General features: G+C 45.9%; 2 protein-coding genes and 1 long non-coding RNA gene across 10 annotated transcripts in view; 2 read left to right on the top strand and 1 right to left on the bottom strand.

Annotated features, from left to right (window-relative positions):
• The window catches only part of LOC135368487 (synaptotagmin-3-like), a 53,301-nt gene extending 34,708 nt beyond the window's left edge, over nt 1–18,593 (bottom strand). The window contains exons 1-2 of one of the 2 annotated variants that reach the window (XM_064601824.1): nt 18,447–18,593; nt 11,523–11,702 (exon numbers count right to left, since the gene is read on the bottom strand). The gene's annotated coding sequence lies outside the window, so the exon portion shown is untranslated. The remainder of the gene's footprint in view (nt 1–11,522; nt 11,703–18,446) is intronic. The other variant, XM_064601823.1, reaches the window with a different exon arrangement.
• On the top strand, nt 1,034–16,359 carry LOC135368486 (synaptotagmin-7-like). The gene is made up of 7 exons (XM_064601822.1): nt 1,034–1,210; nt 11,421–11,723; nt 11,808–12,165; nt 13,069–13,185; nt 14,041–14,284; nt 15,096–15,243; nt 15,847–16,359. The coding sequence occupies exons 2-7, from the start codon at nt 11,558–11,560 to the stop codon at nt 16,164–16,166; spliced, it is 1,353 nt and encodes a 450-aa protein (XP_064457892.1). The 5' UTR covers nt 1,034–1,210; nt 11,421–11,557; the 3' UTR covers nt 16,167–16,359.
• Nucleotides 18,168–18,665, top strand: part of LOC135368489 (uncharacterized) — an 81,365-nt gene continuing 80,867 nt past the window's right edge. For 6 of the 7 annotated variants that reach the window (XR_010414794.1, XR_010414795.1, XR_010414790.1 and 3 more), the window contains exon 1: nt 18,172–18,265. This is a non-coding gene — a long non-coding RNA (uncharacterized LOC135368489). Of the gene's footprint in view, nt 18,266–18,665 lie in introns of all 7 variants that reach the window. The other variant, XR_010414789.1, reaches the window with a different exon arrangement.

Here is an 18,665-nt window from a genome sequence, read left to right as displayed (position 1 = left end):
GCGAAAAATTGTACTCGCGAACATAGCTTGACGTTTATCCCGCGGAAGGAAAGAGCCCCGGAATCGCGAAATTTAATACCCGCGAAGAACTTCGCAAATGAGAGATTGCGCGATTCGCGAAAATTAATACATCGCCAATAAAAATACGTTTACAGTGTTAATGAACTGCTCCAGATACTGTGTTGACCTCAGAGCCGCCTTGGAAAGACTGGACCACCGTCCTCTAGACTTAGTGAAGCTCCTCGGAGAATGGCCGAGGGATCTTAGACAGCGTGCGACACCTGCTTTAATGACATTTCTTGTGGACATTGCAGATCCTATAAGTTTTTAGACTTACTGATTTTTATTTTCGAGTGTTTTGGACTAGCCGGCTCCTGTGTTTTGTAGGAGCCACCACGTCCCTATTTTTCTTTCCTAATTCCAACTCCAAACTCCAGTACAGAATTCAAGCAGGACTCAGTACTTCAGGGTACAATTTAGACTGAAGTGAGTACTTCAGGAGGAACAACAACAACAAGGATGAAGATGGGATGAGTTCAAGGATGGGTATATAAATATATAAAACCGTATTACGAATAGTGATATATCTGACCCTGACGCCTGTATGATTCAAATTTTTGTAGGATCACAATTCCCTTCATTTCAAGCGTCATTGTTTGCGTAACAAGACTGACAAATGAATCGAGCGCAACATGTGTTATCGACTAAAGACAAACGATTACATTAATTGTTTACAATCGATATCTTTTGTACAAAAAAAAACACCACCAATGAATTTTTCTTATCGACTTCTTACTTTTTACATAGTTACATTTTATTGCCAGCATAGCACTAAACTTAATATCGAGCCGCTCAGACAATAACCGCTAAAGTTGTTCACCTGCCACTGTCTGGGCGCAGCCCGCCACCATGTGTTGCGCGCGGATACAGGAGGTGTGTTTGTTCTGGTTGGCAGCTCGAACAACTCGGAACCATACGCACACACGCAAGTGTTTGGTCCGCGCTCGACATTTTCCCCTTCCCCTCGTTCTTGACTGAAAGTGCAGCTGTAACGTCATCGCAGTTGGAGTTGCAGTATGCACCGTTTCCCTCCTGCACTGCAACGTCTTCGACTCGAAACGGTACACAGCACGCCTCGCTTCGAGAAATCTACTCAATTGCAGACGTAAAAGGGGTCTGCAAAGGCGCCTGGATACTTCCTTGCATGCAGGTGGGATGCTTTGCTTAGCCACTGTGCTTTTTGCGTGTGCACGAATACGCGAAGCCTAGCTTCACTGCCTTTTGTACGAATACGAAGCGCCTATATTTCAGTTCGACTTTTGCGTGTATTATGTAGCATGTGTAACGTTGCAGACGGAGAAAGGTCAGCTGTAGGGCAAACTGACAGGGAGAAGACGCAAAACGCTATGCACATTAGTTCATGGTGAATATCAATGGTGGTATTATCGTTGACCTATAGAATTCCGAGCGAGAGCACTGAACATGAGAACGCCATTGTATTTCGTTAATACTCGACGCAAGATAGCTGCATTGCTCTAGGTCGTAATGGGAATGGTTAAATAATGATATTAATGTAGTATATTCATATATTCAGGCAATATCTCCATGGAAGGTTGCTAAATGCTGTACAGTTTGACTGATTTGAGAACGTGGCTATTCAGTGGTAATAACCTGTATAACACAGCCTTAAAAAGAATGCGTGTCTAACAAGTGGTCATTTCACATCATTCTCATATCACTCTCCTAATGCTTTATGCATGCAATGGGATAGGGTATTGCACCCCAGCGGTAAAACACCCCATGTCACCGTCATCCCTTACGTGTTGTCCACTGCTCCCGATATATAATACAATACAATACAGTACAATGCAATAGAGATCAGTGATCTTGTCAAACAAGTGCACACGATACAGCCATTTTTGCGTGCGTTAAAATCGTTTGCAATGATAAATAAAAAGCGAAACCAGTGTGATAATTCGTCGCATTTAGAATATGAACTTCGGGTTGAGTTGGTGCCTTTCACGCGTGTAGAAATACGTAACGACAGGTACTCCTGCCCTTCTTTTTATTTATTTATTTATTATTTCTTATTTCTGGAATAGCAAGCCGACGTCCCGTTTGGCTGACCTTTCCCCGTTTTTTTTCCTTTTCGTCTAATAAATATATCCCCCCCTTCCATGCCGCACAACTCCAGCAGATATTAACTGAAGATGTAGATATAGTGCATAGGTGCACACTTACACACGCACAGGCACATCGATACAGCGTAGTAGAACCGAAAATATGACGTCATGTGCACACAATTGATTGTAGCTTTAACCACGTTTACACTTTAACGTTTACTAAATTTAACATCATGATTGCGCCGATCGGTTAATTATTATGTATTACTAAAATATTCAGGCTTGCCACTGACTAGCCATCTTCCAGAAACGAGTGCCACCTAAATTCAATTATCATACAAATTTAATTTTCATTGACTGTGCTCCATCCTTCCGTAAACCTTTATGGAAACAGTTGTCACGCAGCATGCCAGTACAAATGGAAACATAACAATTGAAATGTCATTGGAAAGCAGTCATTTACCTACAGCGTTAATTCAGGTATCTCGCCATGAATAGGTTCTTCCTCGCGACATTATAAAAGTAAGGCCTGTCAAACTCTCGTTCGTATTTGTGGGTTAACAGCAGTTCGCTCTCCAACTCACCGATAGGATCTCATCGCTCTCGCAAGCAGGCCAAAAAATCCAGAATTTTCCAAATCCGAATCCGAATCCAAGGAAGGTTCTGCGAATCCACGAATCTTACGAATCTCGAATCTTTCGAATCCTTTCTTTAAAAAGAGTTTAAAAAGCCAGGGAAAAGAAACCTTTGTTTAATGAAAAACAAATTAAATAATAGTTCAGTTTCAGGAGAAAATATACCCATATAGTTCTTCTTAAACTTAATTTATTTAACACGTTGTTCATCGACTACAAGAAATACATAAATTCTCAACTCTGAATTATTTTCATACAACTAAGCAAAAGTTAAAAGCAAAACCATGTTACTTTTAAACTTGTAATGTAAGAGTTCCTGCCTGAACTCTTTTAGTCCAGAGCAATGTAAGCAAACAAACAAGAAAACACCCGTCGGCCATGGAGGCCTCCGGCGGACTCCGGAGGCGCCAATTTGAAAAAAAGAAACCAACAAACGTGGTTGGCGGATTCGAAAGATTCGATTCGCCGTTTTGGGCACTCAGATTCGGATTCCCGAATCTCGCATCCCTGCCTAGGATTGGTGGATTCGAGGATTCGCGGATTCGGTTGGCACATCCCTAGTTTTCACTAACTACATTTCACGAATGTTAACTATATGATACTGCCATACTGATATTTACTAGCCACTATAAGCGCCGCGGGCAGCTTAGAAAATGTAGCGCGCACACGCAATGTATACTGTTCCTAACTTGATTGATCGATTCCGGAGAAAAGAGACAGACTGAAGTAAACCGAGTCCAGCCTAATGCTTACTGGGAACTCGAACAACGAGAAATTCGTATAAACGGTTGTGTTTAGTGATAAGGGCGGCTCATTCGCTCTTATGGATATCATTTCTTTTTTTTTTTACTCCGTGTTAGCGCCGCGAAGCAACTGTGGCTATGAGCGGCGTACAGATGTGAACAGATGGAGAGAGGACAGCAGGAAGGAGTGGGGGACACATGGCGGTTAGTATGCGTCCTGGGCCGACTTCATGGGGAACTGTGCCGACATTGGTCTGGAAATTCTTCGGGAAAACTCAGGGAAAACCTCAGACAGCACAGCCGGTGGTGGGATTCGAACCCTCCACCTCCCACCGACGAGCGGGACGCCTAAACCCGCTCGGGTCGCTGGTTATGAATAACCTTGTTTCTTCCGAATACATTTTTGCGGAAAGCCTATTTATGCAAAAGAAAAGCCCTGCAGTGCATTTACCCGCTTCGTGGAACAGACACCTGTAGTGCAAACCTCAAAATGCAATGATGGAGAGGGAAACCTTGATGGTGCCATCACCATTTCTATGTATGTGCGTGTGTGTTTATTTACATACCACGAGCAAAAAAAAAAAAAAAAAAAAACGAACGCCAGATGTTGTATACCATAAACCTTTCACAGCCATGGAGAACAAGTGGTACAGAAATATGACCTCAATGTTAACCCTAATCCGACCATGCATGTGGCAATGATGATGTCTAGACTCATGCAGCAAATATTTCGTCGCAAGGGACCGATAAAGACACGCGAAAGTCAATTAAGACAAGCTGTGAACATCTATACATGAATTGATTTACAATTTCTTCACAAGTCTACAATTAACCGCTCTTTCGAACCATCTACCAAATCAGGGTTTGCAAACAAAAATGGCGAAAGATGACCTTTGCCTACTTACACGACATTGAAGAGCAATGTAACTGAAGAACAATGTAAATCACGCAAGCTGCGCTAATTGCGGCTAAGTGGTCTGGGGTAGCCAGCATGACTTTGTCACGATTTAAATCCCCATTTTTTTCTTTTTCTATCACATCACATCATATCACACCACCAACACCACACCGTCACCAACCAACAACAACATATATATTGTGATGATGAAGTGGGGAGATTTTCCACTCTAGGAGTGGAACGCTACCCCATAGCTAGGGGTCTAATATGAGTGGTGACAATGATCAGTGATGACGATGAGAGATGACGGGAATGATCGAAGTGGCGATGACGATGCTGGACGTGATCGTGGTGGTGGGAGTGTCCGAGGGCGCTGCTGGGGTCATAGTGAGTCCTTTAGGCCTGTCGCCTCAAAGAAGTCAACCACGTGACGTAAGGCCGTCCTGGAGTCGGCCGCGGTGTCCCAAGGGCCGAGGATGGTCGACAAGTTGAAGGGGCGGCAGCCAAGGGTGGCAAGCTGCGACTGCAGTGCACGCCTCTCGTTGAGATAGGTCCGGCAGCTGAGGAGTATGTGCTCAACGTTGGCAAGTACGCCACACTCGTTGCACATAGGGCTAGCCTCACAGCCTAGCTGGTATCGATAGGACGGAGTGAAGGCCACATTCAGACGTAGCCTGTGGATGAGTGACTTCAGAGGACGAGGAAGCTTTGCAGGCAGTCGGTATGACAGCGTTGGGTCTACATTCCCCAAAGAGGACATAGTTGGAATGTCGTGTTGCCACTGTAGGGTAGACCAGGAATCGGACAAATGCCTGAGGAGGGATCTTCTGTCTCCTCTCGAGAGTATAATGGGCATAGAAGGTCGTTGTTGGTGTGCAGCGGCAGCGGCAGCGTCGGCCTCGTGGTTCCCAGTTATTCCGCAATGCCCTGGAACCCACTGAAAGGCAACGTAGTGGGAGCGATCTTGTAGGGACTTCAGGGCGTCACCAACCAACCAGGTATATACAGAGTCAAAATATCGCTTGTAAACAGGTGATACATCTCCATGTTTTCTTTCTTTTCTTCTCTCCATTTTCTTTTTTCTAATACCATTGTCGTCATCAACATTATCAGTTTTTTTTTTCTCTCTCTCTCTTTCCACCTGATAATTAGTCGGCTACAGTACTCCTCGAAATTACGTTCCCGAGCCTAAAGCAGTTTCTGATACGCAGTCATTAGCCTGATATCCTTGCAAACCAAAGTCATAACAGAATCAGTAACGCGTTGATCTTGCGGAGACTCGCGTATGAGATGTCTTTGCCGCTTAACCCACCTTAAAGTTGATTGATGTCATGCACGTACCTTCGCGAAAAGAGCTGCCCTTTAGTCAAACTGCACTTCTCTGACACACTATAGCCGCTTCTCATTTCATTTCATAACTGTGCAAATCGATGGGTAGCACTCCGAGCGGCGAATCAACCGCCTCTTGAATAACCCACACGAGTTTATAGCTCAGCTTCTGTACCTTGAATGCCGCTACAAGAGATAAGTACTGGTAATATTTTATCCCATCTTAGCGCCGCGAAGCAGAGCGTCGGACGGAAACGTTTGCGGTTTCTTTCGCGTTCGCGTTCGGCCATAAAGGTTCAGTTCCGGTTCAGATCCGGAGTTCACATATACCGGTTCGATTACTGGTTCAGAGGCTGTAAACCGGTTCGGAACCGGTTCTAGGTTCTAATATGCTACAAAATTAGAGGTACCACTAAAAATGATACAAGATCTCTTAGTTACGTTTTTTATGCATTTATTTCTGTTTTTCGACCAATAGGACTCCCTTCCCCGAGCAAGGTGCCGCCAATCTAGACAGGCAGACAGCTCCAATCCCCACATAACCGCCCACCACACACCAACCCGAACCGAACCGGTATCCCGAACCGGTAACCGAAGTTTTGAGATCGGTTCGGTTCGGGTTCAGCTCCAAGACGGCGCTAGTAATTACGGTTGAGTTCCAGTTAAAAAATCCGGTTAATTCCGGTTTTCGGTTTTGGTTACGGTTCGGCTCGACGCTCTACCGCGAAGCAACTGTGGCTATGAGCGGCGTACACATATCGACAGATGGAGGAAGAACAGCAGGCAGCAGGAACGAATGGGAGACAGGGGGAGGGGGTAGTGTGCGTCCTGGGCAGACTTCAGAGGGAACTGGTGCCGACATCCGTCTGGAAAGTCTGCTGGAAAACCCAGGGGAAAACCTCAGGCAGCACAGCCGGTGGTAGGATTCGACCCCCACCCCCCCAATCTACAGCATGACCTTCGAGTAACCAGTCACGTGCGGACGCGTTTATCCACTTCTCGTCCGGCCACTGGTTACTAGTGTTACATGCTTCTATGGCTATTTCAAGTGGCAGCTCGTTAACCGAAACCAGGACAGGCATGGAGGAAAGAAAAGATGCGCGGTCATAATGTTAAATGAATTCAATAAATTTGAATCGAAGTAAAAGCCACTGAGAGAGCTTTGCACAACGGCACCTAGATGCCATTTTGACTCGCACATCTATGCACGGCTTTGGCTGTATACACAAAACTGCATGTCAAACAAACGTGATGTTCATTTTTATCTGTTACAGATATAAAAACTTGTGTCTTACAAAAGCTATGAAAGTACCGTTTTTGCAGTTGGGTTATACAGCCAGGCAGACATCCTCTCGAAGAGAGTGTGTAACAACGAGATGTCTATTACCTAACGTTCATTAGTTGACTCTTTAATTAGGGGGGGGGGGGGTGCCGAAATAGCTCGCCGTTGCTGGCCACACACGAGTGGGCATCGTCACGACTATAGAAAAAAAAAAAAAAAAGAAAGCAAGCGGGAAGATGAGAGTTGAAGGGTGAGGTATAGGCAGGATGATCGGTATATACTGATGAGACGGAAGTGCACTGTGGATGAGATGTGCACTAGCGGGGTCTTTGCACGAGGCCCGTTTCTTGGAGGAAACGCACGAGGTTACGAGTTTTGGTAGTTCGTTCTGCAGAAGAACCTTCGGGGAATAGGATGTCCGTCACTATGCCAGGCCTGGAGTGTGGGAGGTGGGTTTCCCGCATAGTGTTGCATGCGCGGCGTTCTGTCAGGATATGTTCGATAGTTTCCGGATGATGACAGTGACTGCAGCTAGAATCCTCCCTGGAGCCCATCTTGAACGGCTGCGAGTTCGTGAACGCAGATCCCGTGCGTAGCCGATGGAGCAGTGTCTGTATGACTCGGGGAAAGTCTTTCATGTGAAGGGAAGGTCGGTGATTTTGCATGATGTCCTGTATGCCGGGATGACGCACTTCAACTAGCTCCTTAACGGCCATGTGCCTGTCGGTGTCGGCCGGAACTGGTAAGGATGGGCTGCAGCTAAGGTGTGCGGAGGAGGCTAGCTGGTCCGTTCGTTCGTTGCCTCTGATGCCGACATGAGACGGGATCCACTGGGAAGCAAGATCACCTCCGATAGCTTATGTTGTGCACACGACCTCCTTATACAGCGAGCTATAGTATGCTATCACACATCGGGTTCATCACGGAACAGAGGTCACTTTTCGAGTCCGTAAGTAAAACGGCCTTAACTATTCCTGTCACTTGGACCGCAGCAGCTGTGAATTTCGTGCAAAAGCGAGATAGTCGAATGGAAGGCAATCCTCGTCGAGAGTCATTCCTTTTTTTTTTCACAAAAAAACATAAAACGCGCACGTGCGTTAAAATATCTATCCCCTAATTTTGCTACACGGTGGTTGTGGGGGTAACAGCTTGCCGTTGTTGGCCCCACAGCTGTGGGCATCGTCACGATGCTGTAGCTGAAGATGATGATGCGACGTTGATGACAAGAACACTCTCAGAAAACAAATGGTGCCGTCACAACTCCTTTAGGGGAGTAAGTAGTTTGTCCCTATAAGAAGACTCCCCTTTTTGGAGTAAAGCTTACACCCTCAAGAGGGAGTTCCACTTCACTCAATTTCCCAGGAGCAACCATGACACCAGTTGTATCATCCTAACACCGTGAAACAGATTGATGCCATTACCTCTGCGGCTGCTTTGGAATCCTCTATGAAATTTCTGACTTTGGTATATCTGGTATATCGTAGTACATACTTACTCGACGGGGATGGGAAAAGTTGTGCGTGAGAGAAGAAGGAAAGTGTTATGGTGGTGTAGAAGAGGTACGAGGTGCGAGTCCTTCTTGTCCGAAATTTTGGTATAGTCCCACGAAAAAACATCCGAGCTTCCCTCGGCAACCTTCATTGGGAAGCTCCTTCGAACGGTAAACTCCAGGATAAGTATTCTAGTTAATTAGTGTGTTAGAAGGTCACACGTCACGATATGTCCTCACGTATAGGCGTGAGAACTTCACCAACTGAGAGTCTGCCAAATGCCAAACCAAAGAATACACAACAAAAATAATGCAGCATAAGTATGACTGCAGTGTAGTACACAAGTTTTATAACTGGAGTCACCGTACGAGAAGGAGGGTGATCAATGGGAGGAAGAGCGGGAGTTGGTGATAGATCATGTCGCAACACTGCAGCACTCAGACAGGACGAAGGGGATTAACGTATCTGCAGATACGTTTGTCTCGTCGTTTTAATCCCCTTCGTCCTGTTTGAGTGCTGCAGTGTTGCGAAAGGAGGGTGGTGTCACATATCACTTGTTGACTAAAATTTGGATGACAAGAGGGAGTAGCTGTTTGCAGTGATGGAGTTACATGCAATTAGTCATTAGGCAATTAGTCATTTTGTAGTTACGTACTCTCTTCGAGAGAATGTCCGCCTGGCCGTATAACTCAACTGCGAAAACGACATCTGTGTATAGCTTTCATAGCTTCTTTATAAAAAAATATGTCCCGGATGAAAATGAACACAGTGTATAGAAAACTGTAAAAGCAAAGCTAGAAATAAACCCTCCGTGAACAGAAAGCTGTAAAAGCAAAGCTAGAAATAAACACCCTGTATGTCGAATAGAAAACTGTAAAAACAAAGATAGAAAACTAGCGGTGACGTCACGCTGCTTCTCTTTTCGGTGGAATAGCGTACCTCCTCTCACTCCTTCATCCTTTCAGCATCGCCATCGCCATTTTGATCATTCCCGTCATCTCTCATCGTCATTACTCATCATTGTCACCACTCATATTAGACCCCTAGCTATGGGGTAGCGTTCCACTCCTAGAGTGGAAAACCTCCTAGAGTGGAAAAAAATGTTGTTGTTGTTCATCCGAAAGACAGGCCTCGACTTCTTTCAACGAAGAAAAGAAAGAAAGAAAGAAACTGTTGACGGATAGTTCGCAAAGCCGCGTCTATCACGACTGTAGATGTTCGTTTCTCATCCACTGAGCACCGGCATTCGGGGGTGCTTAAAGAGACGGTCGCATAATGTCATTTTATTCGTCGTGGACCACTGAGCACGGTATCGAAAATCCCACGCGAAAGAGTGACGTAGTTTCAAATGTTATTCGAGGTAATACATGACAGGAGCAGATGCCCGATGTTGAGAGTATGCCGGAATTCCCTCTCTGCAAAGACGACAAAACGTAACTCCCTACCAGCGACATGGCCGAGCGGGTTAAGGCGTCCCGCTCGTTGGTTTTAGCCAAGGTCGTGCTGAAGACTGGAAGGTGGTGGGTTCGAATCCTACCAGCGACTGTGCTGTCTGAGGTTTTTCCTGGGTTTTCCGCACAGTTCCCCCTGAAGTCGGCCCAGGACGCATACTAACCCCCCCTGTCTCCCACTCGTTCCTGCTGTCCTCTCTCCATCTGTCCACATCTGTACGCCGCTCATAGCCACAGTTGCTTCGCGGCACACAGAATCAACGTCACTCCCTAAGAACCAATGAGGGCGCGACCTTGAGAAAAGGAATGCCGCGACCATGCGGGCGTCAAGGCCCACCCGCACGGAACGTTTTCCCGAGGATTTCACTGTGCGCACGCGCTCGGCGTGCGTGTGATCTCGGAAAAACTGAGGTTTCCAGCGTGCGCGGAGAGTGCACGCTGGAGACTGTCGACTACAGATAATTCGCGCGCGTCTGCGACAACCAGTCCGAACCTAGAAAAGAAGTGGAGAAAAAGTGTTCTCTCTGCATAATGTGAAAAGCCTGAGTATGAGCACAACTAGAGGCGAAAGACGAACACACGACTCAAACCAGCAAAAGTTTAATTTTCACAAGGCAGCTCACATACATATAAACATGACTGGCGAGAAAAAGAAGAGGGAAAAGGGGGATAGAAAAGGCCAACCAACCTGAGACCGAAAGGAACCAAATCAAGCGAAAGTATAGGAAAAATAGGGAAGCGACACATTCACAGACTGGACCTTTTCCACAACGCTTCTGCGCGTGCTCCGTAACCCTGGCGGCGCCGAAGAGGGTTCCCTACATATTCAATAGATGGCGCCAATATGGCGCCGACTGTGCTTTGGCGCGCGCCGATCGTGTTTCGCTGGACAGCCGCTAGGATACGACGCGAGTTCTCTCTGCCACGCCGTTTCCCCATTCCGATCAGTGATTTCCATCATTACGATGAAACTCCCCATTCGTCACCTCACAATAAAGTTGTTGTTACGGCATCGGACTCTCAAGGCGACGAAATATTAATCCTCGAAGCGTCCAGGCGTCCTCCGTTGTGGGACATGCGTTATAAAGAGTATAAACGCAAGCGTCGCCGCGTCGAACGCATAGTGGTGTCGGTTCCATAGATCCAACGTCTCTATTTTTCACTTCTGTACCTTCCCCCCCCCCCCTCTCTCTCTTTTAGCCATCTGAATACAATTGCTATAATAGCTTCGGAACTATATTCGGTTTGAACGAAACGAATCGAAACGAAAATTCGAATTTCGAATAGCGAACTTTATATTCGAGTGGAATTCCAATAGAATGCACATTTATTAGCTTCGGTATTCGAGAAACCCGAATATTCGCGCAGCCTCTGCAAGTTATCTCGCATGAAGTGCTACATCACGTACATACGAATATCAAGCGAGAACAGTAACACAATCACAGTTTACTAATATTACTTTCCTATAGGGTCGAGAGTTCTGACTACAGGATGAAGAACCACAAGCTACCACACTGAAACGCGGCGCCAGTGTTGCCCACGGGACATGGATGCTGTCAAATAATGCTTACCGAATGACACGGTCTGTTCAAAGAGGCGGAAGGTAATGTGGCAGCAGTCGTGCTGTCCTCCGATTGGCCGACTTGTGCAACGGTTGGTTAATCGGGTCTCAAGCACCCAGAACAAACGTCCTGGAGGAGACGGCGATTCAGACCCCGAAGAGGACATCGAAGGGCAGGGCTTCTTCATTCCTAGCAAGAAAGTGTACAGCGGTAAGTACGTGTAGTACTGTTGCTGTTGGTAAGGCTGTCAATACCACTGAGCGTTCTATTTAACGTGTTTCATTTCTGCCACAGCGCACCGTCGCCTAATTTCGGGTCAGTCGAGCGTGTCCCTGGATGAACGCCTCTGGCAACCCCATGGACAACCTCAGGACGATTGTCGGAGCCTACGAAGAGGGTCTTTGTTATCTAATGCAAGCGGACAGAGTTACTGGCTGAGAGAGGACAGTCTTGGAGAAGTCGAACCGTCTCTGTACGGCGACGAAAGCGACCTCGACGTAGCGGAAGGAGAGCTGACTGCGGTCGAAGTGGTCAACGATTCATGCAGCGAGAAAAGTGCCAGTACATCCGAAAAGAAGAGGGCACAAGTGGAGGAGCCGGATCATTTTGGGAAGCTCATATTCCGAACAAAGCTCTTGAAAGACGAAAATAAGTGAGACATCAATACTATATATCTCTAACTACAGGTGCGGTAGTGGTGAAAGCTGTAGGGACACCAAACAGTGTCTACACACCTAGAGTAAAATCAAGTCACATTATGAAAAAAAAAAAAAAAGTTATTTGAAACACGAACGGAACACGACAGACCCAAAAGAGTGACGAGGGCTGTCCATATTCAACAAGATGTCACTTTTCACACCTGGATATTCCCGCTTTTTATCTCCTATAGGTGCACTTCGTACTTCATGATATACGGAAATATGCTCCTTTTTATATGTTTGTTTTTCGAGATTTCGAGCGTGTTTCGCTGTTTAGAAGAATGGATGAACCATCAAGTGAACACATACGCTCATAAAGTTTCCTGCGGCTGTTGCACTCCAAAAATCAAATAGTATAAAAATAGTCATTCATCGTTCAGGCGAGGGAGTGCTCCATATGTAGCTCCACGCATGCTGTGGCTTCTGCGAATTCTGCAGCGGACAAGAACTAGGGCTGTCGCACGCAGCACCACATGTGTTTCACATCGTTCGTCCCTGACACAATAAAAAAGGGTGAGGCACTGTTGACAGCCCCTGTGCCATTGCCGCTATTGTTTTTGTAAAAAAAAAAAAAAAAATGTAGCGAGGATAAGCAACACAGCAAAATATATATGGCTGCATCTGTAGGCATTCTGTGAAACGGATTTGAATGGCCATCTTCCAGACCGATCTTCGGCCGCTTCGGTGACATTGTACCTTCTTTCTTCTTCTCTCTGCACAACTGTTACAGACGGACCTACATGGCTGTTGATGTTGGTGGGCCCTATGCAGCTATCGCTCTAAAAAGGAAAAGAGAAACAGTTACACGCTGCTTTCCGTGGTACATTACAGAGTTTCTCCTTGTTTTCTGCTTGCAGGCTAATCGTCTACCTAGAGCGAGCCTGCGACCTTCCTGTCAAAGGAGTTCGTAAACAGTACGACACCTTCGTGCGAGCATGTCTGCTGCCTGGCGGTCGCAACGGCAAATGTTCGAGGCAAGGCTCATTTTATGCGCTGAGTCCTTGTTTTCACGAATTTTGCCCCCCAAAATGTTTGTACCTTTTTACCCCAAAAATTTGAGCAAGACATACGACAAGACAAGTGTTAAAGTCTACAGACACAAACACGTAACGATAGTGATTTAAGGTTCTCCATCCGTGGACACACTGAGGCAAGGTATAAAACGGTAAAAGATATACATCCGATTTAAGTTATTTGCTTTTTACTATTATTTGCTTGGAAGTCTCATCATGACTTACACGGCTTGATCCAATAAGGTTTATGACAGAGTCTCGGAAAGCTGCTAAACACACCGCGTTGAATGACGTTTTACTAGACAAGGTCGCGTATTATAAGTACTTTGGACCCGAGAATTACTATGTAAGACATTCGTAGAGTTAGTAATACGTACTGCAACTGTACCGTTGGACAGATGCTATATTTCTTGAATAATATATACTTTAATATTAAAACTTGTTCCTGAAAAGAGCAAGCAGGAAATTAAAAGAGGAATGAACATCTCACGGGCCACAACATCGAATATAAATATCTGAAGCAGATTTACACGTGAGGCACAATCTCGCAAATACTATAAACCATCTGGTTGACATCGCGGAACCGTAGCCGTTGCAAATAAAGTATTGTTCACTATGTCGCTACCGTTAGTTCAAGTATAGTTCAAGTGCTCCAGAGCCTTAGTCACCGCATCAGTCACCTAGAGTACGATGCGCCTCAAAGTGATCGCCTTTGAAAGACAGCATGCAGCATGAAGGACATTGTTGTCAACTCAAAAAAAAAAAAAAAAGGAAAAAAAAGAGAGAGAAACACTCAATTTGAAAATCTAATTACAGCACTCTCAAAGGGACGTTGAACCCGCACTTCCATGAAGAACTGAGCCTAAGCTTGCCCAGAGTAAGCGTTGTCGGTCAGCGGTGCTCCAGTGCCAAGGCAGGAGCGTCGCTCTTGCGGCTATCCTTGTTCGACTACGGCCGTCAGGGAGACCACGATGCACTGGGACATGTCCTTATGCCTTTTTCCACTCTTTCCCGCTCCGAAGGAAAGATCCACTGTTGCCCTCTCAGGCCAGAAAGTCTGGTAAGTGCCACCAGATTGAGGATGTGGATATCATCATGAGAGCCGCACGAATGTTTTTTGTTTGGTTGTTTGGTTGGTGCAGGTAAGACATGACTGTCCAAGAATTATTCAGGGTATAACCTGCGCTGGATACTACAGGAGCAGCACGATCCTATTTATGTTACGTGCTTGCGCTTACGTCTATGCCATTTTGTGGACATTAACTTCTTGCTCTTCTGCACGCACAACACACGTTAGGTACACACAAAAGATGCGGCCTATGCTATGCACCATATGTCGAGGAGAGTCCAAGAAATACGAATCTGAAACGCTTGTAAATCTACTTCCAATTGTTATTATGAGAGGCTCAAAATATGTCGCTATCACGTGCCTCCACCACACCACAACAACACATGATCAGCAGATCCTAGCTGTTTGCAGTTCGCTGAAATTGTGTAACAATAAAAACAGTAACGATGAAAAAAAGCCAAAGGATTTAACGAAACATTAAAAAGATTCCAATAAAAATTCAATAAGATTTCAAAGAGTTTCGCCATAAATTACTTTACCGCTAACGATGGCCCCATAAGGGCTGCCCCCCACCCCCCACCCCCACCCGAAAAAAAAAAAGAAAAGGTCTATCTATGCTCTGTGTTCATGCGATAACTTTACTTCTGCTACTCCAACACCACAGTTTCCGTTCGAATCGCTCCTATACGTTTTTGTCACAAGAAATATCGCGACAATACTGCGTTTTGTAGGTGGCACGGTTGCCCGTATACTTATATCTATACGTCTTGCCCTTCAATGTATACCCGTGCCATTTTTGCAGGTTCCCGGAAGCCGTGGACAGCTCCTCCTTTCTCTCCTTTACCACCCGACACAACATCGACTGACTATAGTCGTGATGACAGCACGCTTCAACTGTAAAGACGGCGACAGGAGTGGCAACTCGGGAAAACTTTGCACCGAGAAAACAGGTACTGATACATTATCGTTTTCCCCAAGTCAGACTGCGAATAGAATGCATTGATGGCAGAATAAACTCATGCCCTGAACCGCCCAGTTAAATTGTTGTGACAAATAATGCCTGTATTCGGTTTCGTTTTCGATAAGCACCTGGTCAAGGTGGGCTAACACAAGAAGACTACAAGGGAAAACATTGCCTCTGCTGTGCACTGGCATGGTTCTTCGTGTCAAATTTCATGCTTTAAAAAAACTTTATTTTTAATATGTTTATGTTTGCACTATTAGCTCTAACAACGTACGTGCGAGGATGAACAATTTGGCCTGAATTCTGTACGAGTTAAAGTAATTTCACTAGAGAACCGAGAGCTAACTAAATACGGAGTATGTCCAGAACCTAAACCAAAGTGAGCTGCACCAAGAGACACTTCTTCAATGTGGCAGAGCCCACTTTACGGGAAGCTGAGTGACGAGAAAAGACGGGCGACATGGAGGCCGAGGCTGAGGCTGAGGTACTGCCTCTGTCGCATCTGTCTCTGTTTCTCTTTTTTTTTTTTTTTCGTCGCACATCTATCCCAGAATTGAGCTCCCTGCTGACCACACCTTTTTCTCCGTAGAACTCAGCGAGTGCTACGCCAAGGTAACCCTCATGTGTGGCGGTCAGAAGGTAAAACGTGTTCGTACCAGCCCCGTCCCGGCCTCAGGCTCTGCGGTCTTCAACCAAGCCTTCCACTTCGTGCTCCCCGTATCGTTTGTGGACGAATCCAGTGTCGTCATCACTCTTCTCGAACGCTCACGTCTTACCCGAGATGTCGTCTTGGGCCGCGTTATTTCTGGACCCTATGTACACCACAGCGGCGATGAACGACTCACGCATTGGGGAATTATGCTACAGAGGCGTAGGTCTGTGATTCAGTGGAGACGCTTTTACCTCTGACACGAACCTGTATACCGTTGTGTGATGTGATGTGTGATCTCAGTGGCATTCGGGTGTTGCTGACTTGTTTCGAAGTGGGGTGGCGGCTACCGAAGGGAACAGCAGCAGGCACAGTGTGCGAGCTTGGCGCCCCTGCGCCGATTCTCAGTACTATTACCCAGTGGCGAAAGAATAAACTACGGCGTTAATCGACTCCATTCTCTGATATTGCATTGCATCTGCTCTGCTGTGCATAAGTCTTGCTCAACAGTGCTGTCGCCAGGGTTTCCTTCTGAGAAAGCTGGGACCTTTGCGGGGGCAGAGTGGAAATGGGGAGGGGTGAAGAGTACATAAAGTCATCTTTCGACACCGGAAAGTGCTCTGAGCAATGACTTCTGAACATCTTATTTTAATGCGATAGCATTATTCTGCCCCTCGGAAATTCCTGTGGTCTGCGCCGAAAACGGAGCTCGGACGATAGATGGCGCCATGGGAACCACATGGGCGCAGGGTATTCACCTTTCTCCCATATACAGCTCTGCGTACGGAGGTCGGAAAAGAAAAAAAAGTGCGGTTTGTGCACCATTCACTCAAGGTGCCTGCCACCGACAACGGCACGACAAGCTACTTTGAGTTTGATTGTGAACTTGACACACTGATTAAACGTACCGATACGCCTCGTGCACAGACTAAAGGTGGCGCTTTGCGTGGCCACGTAGCGGTGGGAAAGCGAACTTTTTGTGTGAGTCGTCCGATATCGGAACCAGTCAAAAGTGTATGTGGCGGGCGTCATGCAGATCAAAAATGTGTGAATCGGTTGTGTAATTTTGCCGATTTCAATCGCTTTAAACTGAGGACGACTAATTTCTGTCCTCAGCGGTCAATAAGGCATAAGACCATATGCAGAAGCAGGTTTGTCAGCGTTATTACAACTTTTTTAGCTTTTCTTCCTGCGCACCGCACTTGCATGTGTTTTCTTTTATACCTTTTACAGTAACTTTGCAAAGGTTGCACCCACACCAAAAGGATGCAGAAGACTCATTACCTGAGCGGGACAAAGCGACAAGGTCCAAGCTAGTTGGAAGTTCATGTCTGAATTGAAAACATACATCACGAACGATATATGGTCTGATTACGGCAATCAATTAGGATCATTGGCCAAAAAAAAAGACGGAATTCATGGAGTAGCTTATTTTGTGACACGTACGTTTGACGGCCCACACCCATCTTCTACTCCTGTCCACTTCGTGTGGATTTGGCGGGAAAGCGATTACATTCGCTGCACCGGCTGTATTGAGCGCATTGCCGCCTGGCTCCCACCTCACACTTGCTGTACTTGTGTAAGAGGATTGCTCAGGCTAAAGTGCACGGATTATATAATACTTCAGCACTCATAAGCCGTTACTATGCATATGCAAAACAGTGTACGCAACGAAGAAACAAACAGCTATAGGATCAGCTTGAATAAAAAAGTTATCCTCTAATTCGAGTCAGTGGATCTTATTTTTTCACGCCAAACCCCACCACAGCGCGTTATCCTCTCTAGCGTTACATCACAACTCCTTGCAGTTCTGCTCGTAATTTAACCCACATCCGCAAACCATTACGCGCAATTTAAAATTACCCTCGTATTTCCCATGCGGTTTAACGATAGCCAACGTTGCATCAGCAGGGAGACCGGTAATATTAAACCTAATATCTCCCCCGCTAACGTTTCCTTAAATCTATTTCCAGATAATCGGTGCGGTTGTTCCAATTTCGCGGTGTTTCAATTTTGACAACACCATTGCTTTTGCGAACCAATTATGTTTTCGTCTGCAGACGCTCGGTGTCTAGTTTCGGATTGCCTTTAAACGTTCATCTTCGAGCTTTCTTTGTCTGACGTTAAATGCTTAATTAGTATCATACGCAGTCCTCTTACGCCATTTCGCGTCGATGAAATTCAGGTACATACATAACATATCGCACCTCCATGGCCCACATATTTTCATTTAATTTCCTCGCGCTCCGCAGGCTCGCAACCACGTGTGAGAGTCAACAATGATGGCGGCTGTTGCAAGTTGCAAACGTCAATCTTCGCTGACATTGGAGTTTCTTTATGTTGGAAACAATCTGAAAAGGTATGTGTTCGTACTGTTCTGTTTATCCCAAACATTCTAAATGGTCGCAAAGCAGTCCGTTGTTGAATGATAAAAGACGTCTACTACGGAGCATGTCGCATGCCACGCTGACTCTTGGAAGTCGAAACACTTATTTTTCAACACATATGGCTAGTATGAATAAGGAAGGATGGAACATTACTTTTGAATCGTAGGTTTCTCCCTAGAAGGACTATGACCACCGTGAGTACGATGAAAGAACAAACTATATGACGTAATTCATTGCCAAGTGGACGTGCGGTGCACAGGTTCACTGAACGTTGAAACGCATGTCACTGCCACATGCCTGGTTTAACTGCGCGGGCAACGAAACACTGAATGTTGCATGAATGTTTACAACTTGTTTATCATTGCGCTATCG

Source organism: Ornithodoros turicata, chromosome 9 (assembly GCF_037126465.1).
Source record: "Ornithodoros turicata isolate Travis chromosome 9, ASM3712646v1, whole genome shotgun sequence".
NCBI lineage: Eukaryota > Metazoa > Arthropoda > Arachnida > Ixodida > Argasidae > Ornithodoros > Ornithodoros turicata.
Note: the sequence above shows the minus strand (reverse complement) of the source record. Positions and strands in the feature narration are given on the sequence as shown.